Source organism: Muscardinus avellanarius, assembly GCF_963383645.1.
Source record: "Muscardinus avellanarius genome assembly, chromosome: 4".
Lineage (NCBI taxonomy): Eukaryota > Metazoa > Chordata > Mammalia > Rodentia > Gliridae > Muscardinus > Muscardinus avellanarius.
The window spans coordinates 35163503-35180533 of NC_137789.1; the positions used below are offsets into that span (position 1 = coordinate 35163503).

The 17031-nt window shown below is 39.9% G+C and overlaps 1 protein-coding gene across 2 annotated transcripts in view; it reads right to left on the minus strand.

Annotated features, from left to right (window-relative positions):
- The window catches only part of ZFPM2 (zinc finger protein, FOG family member 2), a gene marked incomplete at its 5' end in the record, with an annotated part of 474948 nt that extends 474037 nt beyond the window's left edge, over window positions 1–911 (minus strand). For both annotated transcript variants that reach the window (XM_080694918.1, XM_080694917.1), the window contains one exon: window positions 872–911. In XM_080694918.1, coding sequence (XP_080551044.1) covers window positions 872–911 — 40 coding nt within the window. The remainder of the gene's footprint in view (window positions 1–871) is intronic.
- Window positions 912–17031: the final 16120 nt, after the last annotated feature.

The window sequence follows — 17031 nt, forward strand, 5'->3', positions numbered from 1 at the left end:
CATTGGAGGAATTTCCCCCAAGCCAGAAAAGTTGATCCCAGTGGATGTGGGAGCGCGTGTCTGGAGCAGGTGTCTCCTGCCCCGCTGCGCCCGGTGCCCTGCGGGACCCTGCGGGGCTGGGGGCGCGGGGCCAGGCGCTCCCGAGCCCGCGAGCTGCCTTGAACTCGCAGCTGGGGCGCGGGGGGAGCGGCGGCGGCCCCTCCCGGCGAGGACTGCGCGCCCCCGGGGCCGGGCGGGAGCCTCCCGGCGGGGCAGGGCGTCCCGGCGGGGGCCCACCCCGAGGTCCCCGCGCGCCCTGCCCGCTCGGGTCCGCGCCCGCGGGGCGGAGGCGCACGGCGGCGGCTCGCAGGGGCGCGAACTTTTACACCTACTTTTTGTTTCACTTTGGCTTTGGTGTGGCTCCGGCACCGCCTCGGATCGGGTCCCGGACACCGATTTCCCACCGCCCGGGGAAGTTCCTCGCCCTCGCGCCCCGGGTCTCTCCGCCAGCTTTGGGGAGAAGTTGTCAACCCCGGGGGCTGAGAGTGGCTCCCCAGAGTGGCAGCAGCACCCCGTGGTCGGTCACGACAACAAAGGCTCAGGACTCGGGAGCCCCTCGGCGAGCGCGGACACCGGGCCAGGCTCGGGAGCCGGGAGCCGGGAGCCCGGTGCGGGGCTCGGCGTCCGGAGCAGCCCGGGCGCGGAGGCTGCAGCCCGGTCCCCGCGGGCGCCCGTCCAGCGCCCTCCGGCTGCGCGGGCAAAGTTTGACAAATCCGGGGGGCCGGGAGCGGATTTCCCGAGCCCTCCCCCCCCCGCCCCTTCTTTTCCCGCCGCGCGCGCCCCCATCCTCAGAAATAATCCCACCAACTCCGGCCCCCGCGCGCAAACTTACGTTTGATCTGCCGGGGCTTGCTCTGCTTGCGCCGGGACATCGCGGCCGCGGCCCCCGCGGAGCCCGCGCTCGGGGCCGCCGCTCCCTGGGCTCCCGCCGCCGCCGCCGCCGCCGGCCGGGCTCGGGCCGCCGCCCGCCGGACACCAGGTGCTGCGCGGGCGAGCGCGGGATGCGGCGCCGGCTCCTCCGGGAGCCGCGGGTCCGCGTTTGGAGATGAGCAGGCAAATGAGAAGCGGGCAGAGGGGGGCCGCCGAGAGTGACAGCGAGCCGGGAGGGGAGGGGGCGCCGGGCGGGGAGCCGCGGGAGCGGAGGCGAGTGGTCAGGGAGAGAGGAGGGGTGGGAGAAGGGAGAGAGGGCGCGGGAGGGAGGGCGGAGGAGGAGCGCTCGCGGCGCCCCTGCCCGGCTGCCCCGCGCACTCTCGGGCCGCCGCCGCCGCCGCCCCGGGCCGCGCAGACCTGGCTCTGCCGCGGGAGGTGGCGAGGCGGGCGGGCGCGCGGGAGGGAGGGGCGCGCCGGGCCGTGGGGAGGGGAGACTATTCCATCAGCGAAAGGAGGATTGGCTGCATCCAAAGCCAGTCCGGATGCAAACTCGGCCCGGGCCTCGGTGGCGTGGAGTGCGGGGGTCGTGACGCGGGTGGGGTGGGGGGCGCGTGGGAGCCGGAGGGGGCGCGGGGCTCGGAGCGAGGCCGCCCCGTGCAGTTGTCACGGCGTGGACGCTGGGCAGCTGCCAGGGCACCCCTCCCCCTCTTCCAGCAACTTCTTCCAACAGCCTGCTCTGTTGGACCCCCCAACTCTTCCTCTCTCACGCCTCGCCCTTGGAGCGAGGCACAAAGAAATCTCAGTCTCTCCATAAACTTTGCGCTTCCAGTTGTGCCGACCCCTCCCCAGCCCCCGCCGTCCCCCCCCCCCCGCCCTTCTAGCTTCTTGGCAGGAAGGTTAGGCCACTGGCAAAGTCCTCCGCGGGAGCCAGCTGGTCACAAATGCCAACTGTGTATCTTGGGGCCGGTTAAGTCCTCTCATCTGCCGGGGCTCTCAGGACAGCATTTCATGGCTTTGGGGGTTCCCTGCAGACCGCTGTGGACACGGACCCATCCACCACTTGGCCCCCCAGGCACGGGGTGCTGAGAGCAGAGTTCTCAGCACGCTCTTCCACTTTCCGTTTTAAACAGTAAAATGCCTGAATTGGGAGGCAGACAGATTTTTTTTCTCTCACATCAAAAAGGAAGACTATTAGCTAGGTAGTTAGCTGTAGGTGGGAAGTGAATTCTATCAGCTGTAATAAGAATCCCAACTTTTCAAGGAAGTTATGCAGTCCAGCTGTGCCCCATGACCAAATAATTCTAGTTCTTCAGCCACAGGGAAGCACCGAGCGACTAATAAAAGATTTGATCTTGCCATAATTTCCCAAGCAGGTAAGACCCAATAACTATTTCATGGTTCTTTAGTTTCTAAAGTTTTGTTTCATTCTGATTCAATTATTGTGTGTGTAGCATGTTGGAAACGGCAAGGCAAAAAAAAAAAAAGAACAAATTTTGAGATGATTTGCATAGTTATTATTTTGGCTAAGTTCAGCTGTGTGAGGTTGGCTTAGTTTCTTATAGTTTCATATACACTAAATATTAAATATATTCTCCCTGCTGGGCTGGAAGTGACTTCTTCCATCCAAGGGGCAGAGGAACTGACTGCTTTATGTAATTAGTATTTACTAATAAACTTCATTGGAGTTAACATGTATTCCCCGCATACTGCTGACATTTCCCCCAGGAGGTGGTGAAATTGTCCATTCCGATCTGAAATCATGTCCCCCTTTGGTTGACTATCATTAGTGTGAGCCCCACGGAATGATACTCTAAAAGGGTCTGGGGGTCAGCACAGAGCCTGGGCTGATTGAGCATAATGTAGGATGCTCAGAGTGTAGGAGGCACTGTAATCAGTGTCATTTATTACCCCATCAGGGCATCTTCTGGAAGGTGTAAAAGAGTTGCCTCATGAAAGGTATGGCCGAGAGAATCTAAATAAAAAGATGAACACCAATTGCAGATTTTATTACAATACCATTAGTATGATTACCAGGCGAGGCGGTAAGAATACAGTACATGGTCTTTTACAGTGGAAAATGCAATAAACGACAAAGTCCCTCCCCTGAAGAACCAACAAATTAAGGTCCTAAGTACCATGAAAAGCAGGGTTATTTGTGCTTGTGTTGTGGAATGAATAAGCAGACAGAGAACTACAGGTTTTTACCTCCTTCATTTTCAATTCATTACAGTGAAATTGGTGCGCTTAGAATCTTAGAATCAGATGTATTGGACATTATGGTTTTTAAAGATCTTTTACAGAATTGGCTGACTTTTTATGTCACCGAAAAGGAATGCCCATTGGAATTAAAATAACATAATAGTGTTTCTTTGGGCATTTGGAATGGTTAAATATGCAAAGCAAAAGAGAAACAAATAAATCTCAGCTAAATATTCAGTTTAAAAGCTGAAAGGAGCAAAAGTCAGGGAACTGAAGGCAAGACTGATAAAATAACCAGAATGCATGTTTAGAAATAGCATTTTTTTCTAAATTTATAAATATACGTTTTAATTATAGTCCATCTGAATGAAATAAACTAAGGAGTACTAATATATCTTGTATTTTCTCATCATTTTAATGAGAATATTAATGATATGTAAGGTTCAATTTTTCCTTTTTCTAGCTTAACTCACTAAGGTTATAAAATAAAAAAGACAGCAAAACCTATAAGCAATTATCTCTGTCCAAATGGATATAGCAGCTCTAAACCGCAGCTACATGACTATCAAACAATGATTATGAAAGCCACAATTGAGGAAAGCATCGGGGAATGATATTGCAAAACCACAGCAACAAATGTGTCAGTGATATTGAAAACCACAATTCACAACTAATACCATGTGTATTGCAAATTCTATTTAACTATAAATGTGCAAATGTATAAGTAACAGCACAAAATAATTTCTCATTTACTTAACAATGAATTATTCATTTTCTAGACTTGCCGACTTAATGTCTGCATATTGGTTTATTTAGAAAAGTTTCTGCTTTCAGAAACAAATCCTTTTGAGTCCTACACAAAATGTTAGTTAATTTAAAAGCAGAAGGCACACAACTTTTAATGGTATTTTCTCAAATGCTGAAAATTGATCTGAAATCAATCTGAAATAAAGAAATATCTACCTCTCTCTAGCTTTCTTCATAAAGTTGCTTGGAAGTGAAAAGGTGAAAAGGTATGTTAGTGGAAACTGTTTATGAAGAAAATAGTATTATATTGCAACTTCAATGAGAATATAATTGCATATGTTCTTAAGTAGTCATTTTCAGTGAGAAAACATGTGACTAACAATGAATTAATATGACTGCCAAAATTATCGTAATATGGAAAATCAAGGGTTTTCTTACACATGATTAAACTGATATTATTTGCGAGTTTAGAGGATTGCCATGTTTGTCAAATTAATATACAAGGTGCCCAGTTAAACATGAATTTCAAATAAGCAACAACAATTCCTTAGGGTAAGTATGTTCCCTGCACTATTTGGTACATACTTACCCTAAATATTGAGCATGGCTTATCTGAAATTCAAATTTAACTGGGTATCCTGTATTTTATCTGGCAAACCTACAAGTGTAGCATTTTAGCATTTTAACATATTTATGGTGGTTTATAATATTGTTTATAGAAAAGGCAAAGAAACCCTAAAGTGCTTCCTGTAGGCATAAATATATTTATTTCTTGAATGTTATATTATTTAGGGAAGGGAAGGTAGAAGGAATACATTTCTCTACAAAAATCCATACTTTATTTGGCACAGTACAGAAATGCACTCTCAGTGTAAATGGACTACATTCATGTACGTCTTACTCTTGGATTTGTTTTTGAAATGTGTTTTTTCCTCCAAGGGATCAACAAATTGATAAAGCAACCTCCGAGGCCACATCTCATTAGACAGCAAGCTGCCTTCTTTATTATAGGAGTAAATAATATTCAAAAGCTTCAGAAAGACTTAATTTTTGCCCTTGTTATCCTCACCAGAAATTGAATACAGTTTATCTGCCTTGATTTAAGATTGTGACACTGAATTGAATGAGAATAGCAGTGTAAAAAAAGTATTTAGTATTTGTGAATCTTCCTACTTTCAGCAGTTTAAAAATAAAAATCAACAAATTTATACAACGGCCTTCCTATTTTATATCTATAAAATATAAAATATCTGTTTGCTTTCAAAGAAGCAGAGGGTTATGGTAAGATTTGGTCAGTCTAGATCAAGGACTTATGTTGGGCTTCATGTAGACATCAATTTCTCAAAAGAAGTTTATATGTGCAAATATATTTCTGAGAAGTGGGTCTGTTTAATTTATTGGATTTTTAATTTTTTAAATTTTTTATTTTTTGGTGGTATTTGGGTTTCTGGAATCACTTCTACACTCCCAGACTCCTATTTTTTATATTTTTATTTGGAAACAGGATCTCTTAAGCCAGCACTGCTGGCTTCGAACCTGCGCGATCCTCCTGTCTCCGCCTCCCAAGCGTGGGGATTACAAGCGTGCGCCACCAGGCTCGGCTCCAATTTATTATTTAGATAGAAGAAAATCATAGAATAAACTCTGTTTTTTAAATTATTTATCCCTAGATTTGGATACTGCATACCATACTGGCCAAGTATAAAATAAATATTAAAGGAGTAACATCCCAAATCTTAGAGACATCCGTTGATTGTGCCTGCATAGCAACATATTCTGGTAATACTACCATTATATCTCTTAAAGAACTACTCCTACTATTTAGGTATGTGGTGCAAATGTGGCCTCTCCAACCTCCGACCAATCAAAGTATTTTATCTATCTTGCTGTAGTGATTGGTTCTGTGTTCCAAAGTGTACCCACTAGAGTTTGCCCTGGAACTTTTCCTAAAACTGTTGAAGAAGGGTGGCTATTTTTCTCATGAATTTGCTGTACTGGAAAAATGCAAATGAGGAATTCCTAATGGCCATCTTTACCAAAAGAATCCAAGGTCAACACAAGGCCCTTTTTAAACTTATCTTTTCTTAGAGTCTGATTTGGGGGGAATCCAAACTAAAACACTCATCAGCATTCCAACATGACTTTGGATCCATCAACATAATCTGTGTGTCTCCATAAATATTAGAGCCCTGGTCATTGCTATTACATTTTACCCTTATCTCTGAGATCAGGCTATATTTCTTTGTAGTCAAAGTACAGATGTTTTTCACAGGAAGACATCACTTACCTAAGTCTAAGATATCTCTTTTCAGTTGTTTCCATAGTACCTTTTTTTTTTGTCCACCATAATATCGCTCTCTGCATTGTATTATATTAGGAAATTAATTATATATAAGCCCAAATCTCATTGGACCCCTTCCTAACTCAATACACTTAACTGGATAGGAAGAATTATGAGGGCAAGAAAAATAACTGTCTTTTCAAGAACTTTACCTCCACTGCTGGATACATAGAACAGCCTAACAAATTATTAAAAGAAGAAGTAAATTCAGGATTATCCTCTTTTATCTGGGACTCCTACTAACCCAGTCATCATCCACAGAACAATAGGAACAGGAAATGGCAGTGATGTTCCTACAACATGACTCTGTTCTCATGGTGGATGCCTGGACCAAAAGAAATACCTGACTCAAAGATAACTGGCCAAAAATTTTCCTTGGAAATCTAGAATTAGTATCAAGAATTTCATTACTTACATAGGCTGGTTTCTTCAATGAAGAAGCAGCAGCAATAGTTTTGGAATTGAGATATGGTTATCACCATATAAACAGAATAACCAAAGTGGTATGATTGAACAAAAAAACAAATATTATTTAAAAAATGTTCTGCCGGGCGTGGTGGTGCACGCTTGTAATCCCAGCCCTTGGTAGGCTGAGACAGGAGGATCGCACAGGTTCGAAGCCAGCCTCAGCTACTTAGTGAGGCTCTCAGCAACTTAGTGAGACTCTGTTTCCAAATAAAATATAAAATGGGTCTGGGAGTATAGCCCGGAGGTAGAAAGCCTCTGGGTTCCACCCCCAGTACCACCAAAAAAAAAAAAAAGTTCTGAGAGAAGTTGAGGTGGCAGCAGATGTATGCCATTCCTTGTTCCATCATTCTCGGGGCTACAGAAAAATGTGCTAGATATCACAGAGATTCTCCTTAGAATAAATTCTTCCCCACCTTTCTTTTGTGATTATCCTAAATTAGCAATAGTTGATTCCTGTTATATTCAAACCAAAAGACTAAACTAAAACAAAAAATATCCATCTATGACTTTGCTCTACTTGACTGAATATTTGAATTTAGAAAAATTTAGAAATACCAGTCTCTTAGCTATGTGTTCTACCCCACATCCCAAGTTTTCCATTCTCCTTCAGAAAAAAAAAAACTTTATAAAAGCATACTTTTGATGATCTTTTAGTTTTCCCCTGTGCAAACCTAAAAAACAAATCTTTTCAACAATAAGTAAATAATCATACAACTTTAAGATAAATCAAGATGCTGTCAGTTGGGCCTCATGGGAACTTGGGAGGCTGAGGCAGAAGTTTGGGGCCAGCCTCAGCAACTTAAATCAGGAAGGAAGAAGGAAGGAAGGAAGGGAGGGAGGGAGGGAGGGAGGGAGGGAGGGAGAAAGGAAGGGATCAACTGCCAATTTGGGACATTCACTTGAGGGAAACTCTTGAGAGGAAAGTATTTTCCAAATCAGAGCCCCAAGGACGTGATGACTGATTGGCATGCACATCCATAACCCTCCTGATTCCATATATTCTGGCCCCAGATGTTTGGTTTTATTTTCAACTTCACTTTTCTGCATTTGAATAACCATATAACAGATTACCTTAGACATAAATTTTATGAATGTTGTTATAATTCTCATGAATAACTTTTGTACTTCTGTGGAAAATTTTATTTTCTAACTTATAACTTTTGCCATAAATTCCTGAATGCAAAATATGAAATTCAAACAGATTTTGGAAATGCTTGCTATGTGCATAGACTTAAAGCATATATCTTTGCTATGATCTACTTGCCAAATTGTATTAAAATACTGAGTAGAAATGAATTTAGGGTGAACTGAAGACATAGGACCATGAATAACAACGCAAGGGTATGCTAATAGTGAAATCAATATAAAAGTAGCTGAAAATTATAATTTTATCTGTTAAAATTTGTCTGATAAAAATGCAAATATGATTAATATATTTTTCTAAAATATTTGTTATAATTTTTAAAACTAGTTAAGCATAGATTAAAAGATACAGTAGATTTTAAAGGATTGTAATGAAAATTAGCTATGTGCCTGGCATGGTGGCTCACCCTTGTGATCCCCGTACTTGGGAGGCGGAGACAAGAGGATTGCGCAGGTTCAAAGCCAGCGCGCTGGCTTAAGAGACCCTGTTTCCAAATTTTAAAAATATATTAAAAATACATCTGGGAGTGTAGCCCAGAGGTAAAAGGGCTTCCAGGAACCCCAGTACCACCAAAAAAAAAAAAAAAAAAAAAAATTAGCTATGTGTCATACTCCACATCCCAATGATAAGTTTTCTTCCTAGAGGTATAATCATCTATTTATTTTGGACTGATTCTTCTGGCTTTTACTTCATATTACTAAATAACTTGCTTTACTGTTTTTTAAAAACTTATTATGTTAGTGCTATATTGACTAGTATGGAAGTTCAAAGATGTGATAACTTCATGCCCTCCAAACATATATTTTATTAAAATTTTTGGTCAATGTACAGAAGATGAAATTAGAAAATGTCTTAGTAAGCATTAGAGTGCTAGAATTTTAATATGTAAAATAGTTATTTCTATTCATTAATTTTTCAGATACCCTTATGTTATATTAAAGGAATATCACTCAAAATATTGCTCAAAGTGGACTGATCCGTCACTCTCCATGAGAGTGAGTCACCTAAAATGTGTAAAACAGTGTGCTATGTAAAATTAGGTATAAATGAGTATTGCTGCATGAGAAAACTGAGTGAAACCACTTTTGTGATGTTATGTGAATTATACTGTTAATGAGAAAAATTGGTCAAATCAGAATTTGATGTGTTCATTAACAGTAATCCAGTTAATCTAATTCTGTTTTTTCCTATAATTAATAATTAATTTCTTTTGTCATTTCTCAGTTTTCTCTTTACCGTCATTATTTCAGCCCTGAATCCTTAGCCAGTGCAAAACATTAAAATATATAATCACATTCAGAGATACCCCACCAGTTAGAGGTTACTTTTCCCTCATGGAGATATCCTGGGAGGCCTCATTCTTGCTGAACTCTGTAGCTGATTTTTTTTCCCCATCAATATCCTGGTATCCCTTGATTTCATCCTGCACAGGACTCTAGGTCTCCCATTGCTGTGTATTTCTCTATCATGGTTTACCTCTCGTTTTATTTCTTTATCCTCCTCCACTTTTTTTCTTTTCTTTCTTTCTCATTTCTTTCTTCTTTGTTCAAGCAAATTCTTATGTAGCTTCCTTAGGGGGAAATACATATATATGGTAATTTTTTTTTTTCAGATTTGGCAAGACTAAGTTCATTGTCTTTACCCTGCCTTTATGTATGGCTGATATTTTGGAAAAGTGTTGGTTCTAGGTTGGAAATTATTTGACCTCACTTTCCGGTTTTCAAACAACACTTGACTTCTAGGCCTCTGTGTTTTTTTCTTCAAAGTTTAATGCCTTATCTTGTCCTCAGAAATTGAATTTAGCCTGTCCCTCTCCCCAGGTCCCAAGCTGGAAGCTTTCGCATCTTTACCCTCAATCTTGTAAAATATTAGATGTATTGCCCTATTATATCCCCCACTTACTAAGAGCTTGTTGAGCCATTTCTGTCTAGAAAGCTGTGACTTGTCACCAGTTCTTAGAAATTCTCTTATGTATTATTTCTCAACATCTATAATAATAATTATTATTATCATTATTATTTTGGGCCCTTAAACACTCCAACATGTTAGCTTTGCCTTGGGTGTCTTGGAAGGTATTAATGTACTTCTGCTTCTGTTTTATATCCTTTATTTTTCCTCTTTCTATCCTTTTGTCTACTTTCATTATTTTCTGAAATATTTTCTTTAGTTTTGTCTTCCAAACCTTTATTGCATTTTAATTTATGTTATATTTTATTTTTTTATTTCTTAGGAGTTTCTTTTTACAGTATCTCTTAGTCTCCCCTAGTTTTCTCTCTCTGTGGCTAGTAATTATATGTTTCTTTTGAAGATTTCTTGGCTCCATAAGAATTTTATGTTTCCTTGGTGCATTTTTTTCCTCCTAAAGGATTTGATATTATCTTTCTTTCATGTTAGAAACTTTCCCTGCATATTTGGTCATCCTTGAGTTTCTGCTTCTAAAATGTCTAAGGCACTGTAAGGATGCTGGAAGTTTAAAGGAGATAGGGAGTCAATGATTCCTACACAAATTTTGCACCAATCCTTTCATTCCTAGTCCCACCTGCATCCAATTTACAGGCATACCTGTGTCCTCTAAGATCTGGGTTTTTTCATTAACCTAGTCAGTTCTGTCTCCTAATGACTTACAAAATTTGTTGACTCATTCTTTGAATGTGTATTAGCACCCTCAGTCTCCTCACCTTCTATCATCTTACTCTTTGTTGTTGTTGTTGCTGTTGTTGTTGTTGTTGTTGTTGTTGTTATTGGAGATTGAACCCAGGGCATTCTTCCTCTGGGCTACATCCCTAGCCCTAGTTTTTATTCTTTATTTTGAAACAGGATCTCACTAAGCTGCAGAGTGTCTCACTAGGTCACTAAGGCTGGCTGAGAACCTGCGATCCTTCCTGTCTCTGCCTCCCAGGTTCTAGGATTCCAAGCCTGCGTCACCACGCCCGGCTCTTACCATCATTTAAAAAGGGCTTTTACTACCACTGGGAAATTTCAAGAAGCGAGGGCAGACTCAGAGTCAATTAATGAAATAATAAAAGATGTTTCAACACAAAGTCTTCAACAAACTCTTGCTTTTGTTTTTAAAATGAATCTTCCTGTATGTTTTTATTTTTATCAAAGTGATATGTTCATATACGACATTTTCAATGCCAATCTGACTCTCATGTATGGAGAGGAGGAGGAAGTGTGGTGGAGCTGGGGGAAAGCTTACCCAGTGCTGTGTATGTGCATGCCTGTCCCTGTCACTCTGAACTTTATTAGGATATGAGACTACAATGCACCAATATAAGCTTATAAAATAAAATCACAAAAAGAGAATGTTATAGTTTGGATATGGTTTTAGTGTTTCTTCCAAAGGTTTTGATGTTGGAAACAGTGTCCTCAGTGAAGTGGTATTAATGTAGTGGAAATTTTAAGAGGTGGGGCCCAGTGGAAGTTAATTAGGCCATTGGGTCCCCCCCCTTTGGAAGGAATGACTGTCGTTCTGGAAAGATTTAAGGGTGTGAGTTGTTACACAAAGAGCAAGCCTGGGCCCCTGAATCCCTCTGGCATCCTGTCTGCCACTGATCTCTTTCTCTCACACATAGACTCTTGCCATTGTGATGCCATTTGATATGAGGCCCTCCCTGTAGTCAAGCAGAAAACAAATGCATGCTCTTGGACCTCCAGAATTAAGTAAACTTCATTGTTTTCATAAAGTACTTAGCCTTAGTTATTTTGTTATAGTAACTGAAAATGAACTAGTATAAGGAGCATATAATTAAAAGCCTCTTTCCTCCAGAACCATCTCTATAATGCTACACAGTATATTTAAAATCATATCTATTACTGCATCAAATTTAGAAACTATCTCTGCTAATGATAAAAAATGAAAGTAATTATCTTTTTAACACTTGCATATCCCTATTTTATTTCTACCTCTTTAGTTTCTCATGTGTACTGTGAACGTTTTAATACAGCATTTTCCAACTATGTTTTCCTCTGTCTTTGGTCTCCACATTAACTCTTCAAATCGAAAATGAATTAATCACAACTATTTTGACTATGCAGTGCTCTCCACTAAAGAGCTAACTACTTGCCCAAGTGTCTATTTCCTTCTTTCTATCTCTATCTCAATCTCTCTTGTTATTTTTGTCACTGGGGATCTGGACCTAGGGACATTCTACCTTCAATCTACACCTCCAGCCCTTTTTATTTTTTTATTTTGGAATAGAGACTCAATATGATTGCCCTGCTGGCCTCACAAGTACCAGAATTATAGACATGAACTGCTGTGCCCAGCGGAGTCTATTCCTTCTTTATAAACCTAAGAATATGACCCACACTCCATTATAGGGGATTTTTTTTTGTAATATAGGTTAACTAGTCTTTTCTTACAGCCCATCATGAGTTAAAATCATACCTGAGATTAATTTCCTTTGTAATTAGATCATCACTTTTTTTTAAATGGACTTTATTTTCATTGATGTACAATTTGAGTTTGCCATTCCAGTTGTCTTTTTTCTTATTCTTGTAGGGAACCAAGTACTTTCTTCACCATATCACTAACCTTCATTACTCACTACAGTTGTGGCTTTTCGTTTGTTTAATTCTTGTTCTTGAATGAATTAAGCCATATTCTTGTGGCTTTTCATCTACCTGTTCAACTGTTCTTTTTTTCTTTTTTTTTTCTTTCTTTTTTGTTTGACAGTTACTCAGCTGTTATCCTAGGAACTGTTTTTAGTGGACTTCTTAGTTATTTTCCATGTTTATATCCTGTACCTTTCTCATTTTTTTCACTCTCACTTTTATGAAGTATATCCTTAACCTCCTTAGAAATGACACATATAAAATAATACTTCTCGCCGGGCGCAGTGGTGCACACTTGTAATCCCCGCGCTTGGGAGGCAGAGACAGGAGGATCGCACAGGTTCAAAGCCAGCCATGCTGGCTTAAGAGACCTTGTTTCCAAATAAAAAAGTATAAAAATAGGTCTGGGAGTGTAGCCCAGGGGTAGAAGGGCTTCCAGGAACCCCAGTACTACACAAAAAAATAAATAAATAAAATAATACTTCTCAATATGTATATATGTACATAGCACTTATGATTTAAAATCCAAAAACAAGAAATATGGTTCCATCTGTACTTTAGGAGTGTTTTTTTTGGATAAGTTTAATGGTATAAGACAATTTCCTCCCCCTCATCAGTAATTAATTCAGGAGTGAGCAAGGGGTAGAATTCAGGACCAGAGGAGAACTTCCAAAGGCTTTGGGGAAAGACTTTCATGCTCTTAGGAGAGAATTACAGGGATCCTGTTTTTCTATGTTCTATTTTCAGAAATATAATGGGAAGAATACTGCATTACTTGCTCCATCTTCTTTTCACTCTGAGGAAAGCTACTGCTGAAATGAAGTCAACCCAGAGCGGTGGGTAAGGCAGGGAATTGCATTCAGGTTCCGCTGAAGCCTGTGCATACTGGCTTGGCATCTGCTATGCTGTGAGGCTTTCTGTCCAATAAGATTTCTTAACGTTTGGGACTGTTTCTTTGGGGTTTTTGATACTCAAAGCTGAAAGCATCGTAACTGATACAAAGCTGTAGAATGATGGGTCTTTTATCTTTCATTCTTGGGTCACATGGGCTGAGGAAGATGAGAAACGTAGGTTGGGAGAAGCATTCTCATCCTCAGGTTCAGTTTAGTAGTCAGACTCTGAGTTTTCATTGAAATATTTTCAGTGCTTTCCAAAAGCACTAGTTCCACCCTCTTTGTGCCTGTCAATTTCTAAATCTGTGCCTCTTTAGATACGTCACATCGCCAACGTCATATCATCATTGTGTCTAGATCGCCACGTATGTTTCCACCAAATCACCAGCAGTAATAAAAACAAAGCCACGCAAAGATTAAGGACTTTTAAACTTAAAAGTGTTTTTTAGCTAAAATATTTCAACTTGTTTACTTCTAAATAGTTTTTACCTTTTCATTTGTTTTTGTCTGAAACAAAAGATAAAGCATTAACTCTAATACTATTCAACAGACAAAACAAAATCCACCTCTTTTTGGTTTGTTATGGCTGTGGAAGAAAATCAACTGTATTTTTTTAAAAAAGCAAGATAGATAGCAAATATATATATGCCCCACCATCCTCCTTCAATTTTCTCCCTCTTAATATATACGGGTTATCTATAATAATGTTTTTGAGGATTGTAAAACACTTTGGAACTCTCACTAACAAAGTAGTTATTATTAATGATGCCCCGGTCCCAAAGGTGCTTTGTCTTCATGTAAGGCAATACCTGAATGAAACCACCCAGAGACGAGGGACTAGGTGTGTGCTGCTGCCTGCTATAGGAAACGAAGGTTTGCTGTGTTTGTTTTGTTGATGAGTGTAAACTCTTTGGTCCTGCACACACGTGTACAGAGAGAAGTTTGGCTAGTGAGAGAATTAAGATTGAGAACTGAAAAAAAGCAGTTAAACTCAAATAAGAGTTAGAGACGTGAGAATTCTAGCCATGCACTGCCAAATTAGAAAGCTAAGGATTGCATTCTTCCATTCAGGCTCTTACAATAGTAGACAATTAAAAAATCCTAAACAAATGGACAGTGAAATGGGCTGGTAATCAGAAACATAGATTCTAGTTGAGACTCTTTCTCCTGAGGGATTTTATTGATCCTTTAACCTCTTCTTTCATGTTGGCAACCATTAAAATTTTATCAGCTTCTAAATGTGATGTCTCTATAATTCTAAATGTTAGTTTTGAGTACTTTATCTTAAACTGAAAAATTCTAAAAAGTCAGAATTTTGTGTAAATATTTGATTTGTGTAGTGAGTATTTACCTTAGACAGACCTATAAAATGTTCATGGCAATGTTGACACCTTGTCAAATGTAGAAATGTATTTTCCATATAACCTTTTCTAATATAGTGAATGGTATATAAACAGTTTATGTCTTTGGAACAAGTTTCATTGTGAATTCCCAATCCAGATGTCTGGATATAGAGAACTTGACCTTTGACAGTGGTAGGAATTGCAGCTTGTACTTAATCTAGTGTAGAGTATTACTTGCTTTAGGATTTCCATAATATAGATAGATGAACATTAGAATATTTGGCAGAAGGAGGTTTTGAAATACTGAAGACTAGAAGGGAATTCAGTTTGTAACCAGGTGTTTCAGTCCTTATGATGACCAAATCTCATTTCCTTTAGTATAGAATAATATCATGTAAATGACTAAAGACTTGAATAGGTATGATCAAGAATAGTTTTTGTTTCATATTCCAAAACCAGTTTTTTGATGTACTTAACTTTTAATACCCCTTTTCCTGTTAAAAAAGAAAAGAAAAAAGAAAAGAGCTATGGTTGTGCTGGCACACAGCATCCTGTCTCCCTGTCTTCCCAGGCTGGCAGAAAACTGTTCGCTCTTGATGACTAAAGCAGGAAAATACTTTCTACTGATCATTTTCTTTGACCAAAACCTAATCACATCAATATAAACTACTTAAATGACACTGTCAGGGAAAACTGAGGAGTTTTCTTTTTTTTTTTTTAAGTGATGAGGTAAAAATCTCCTTTATAAGTGAAATATAATAGATTCCAGATTTTCATATATAAAAGTATAATCCAGGGTTTGAATTCTCTTTGTCACTAATCAGTAAATAATCATATATTGCATATCTGCTATATACCTGGCCACTATTCTAAGAGTTAGCTTTGCTACCTGAATGAGTAGCCATAAATATAAACCTGATCACAGTCTAATTTTATTTAACCGGATTGACTAAAAGGCTAAAAAATTGGAATGTTACCTAAAAGCAGATAATTTTGCAAAGGCCAATCATTTATACTATAATTTTATTTTCTGCAATTATAATCTTACATTTCAATAACTTGAAATGGAAACACTGAAAAGAGAAAAAAACAAGGAGAAAGAAATTAATTTGAGGGTTTCATCATAAAGGAGAAGGAATTTTTTGTATTAGTTTGTATTTATTTATTTACTTACTTTATCGGTACATTATAATTATACATCTCGATGAAGTTCACGGTGATAGAGGCATACATGTATGTCATACTCATTGAGGCCTCCCCGGGTTCCACCCCACCCCTGTCCCTCCTCACCTTCCCATGCAGTGATTGGCTTGGATAAGTTTGTGTATGTATAGCATGTCCATTGAGGTGTTTGTCTTCATCCTCCCACCCAACTCCATCAGGTCCTCTCCTTAACTCCACTAAGGTTTCACCTCCTTTGTCTGGAGTCTCTCCTGTGTCCTAATTTGTCTGTTGCTTCCGCATATGAAAGGAAACATCTGTCTTTTCACTTTTTGTGACTTGACTCATCTCACTTGGCACAATATTCTTCAGTTCCATCCATTTTTTTCTGCAAATGACATTGTTCTTCTTTATGTCTGAGTAGAATTCCATTGTGCATATCTCCCATAATTTTGTAATCCATTCATGTGTTGATGGACATCTAGGTTGGTTCCATAGTTTGACAAGTATGAATTGTGCAGCTATAAACATAGATATGCATGCAGTACTATGGTCATCTGGTTTTAATTCTTTTGGGTTGATACCCAGGAATGGTATAGCTGGCTCATGCATTAGGTTCATTTCCATTCTGGAGAAAGAAATTCTCATTGAGCTACAAAGAAGGCATACTACACTACACTCACAGATTTTCATTCATTTATTTATTCAATCAAATAGACTTTCTATGTCTTAACAATATGCTACCCAGCCCCCCAAATGCTAGAAATAAAAAGACAACTTGCAGCCATCAACAAGTTGACAACGTTTAATAACCATGCACAAGGGAAAGAAGATGCTCAAAAGATGAGAAGTACAGAAAGCTGAGCACAAGGGCGCTGTGTTAAATTTTGAGCATGCAGATATTTGGTCTCAGGCCAGTGTCGCTTTCCTTCACAATGACACTTCAGTCAGAGTAAACAAAGCCAAGTGCGCAGTGCAGAGCAGAAACAACCAAACCTATATCTTTCAACCTTTTATCCTCAAGTATTATTTCTGTATGGGAGTGCATCTATAGTTTCCATAAAACTCTCTGATTACAAGATATTTATTTGGCAATATCTGTGACCTAAAACATGCATTAATTTCTCTGTAGCATCGCTACAGCTTTATAGTCTACCACATTGTAAATAATAAAGAAGGTTCACCTTCTGCAAGTAAATAACAGAACAAAATATCAATACACTCTGAAAATGATGAAGATATCGACTTTAATTAAATAAATGTCTCAGT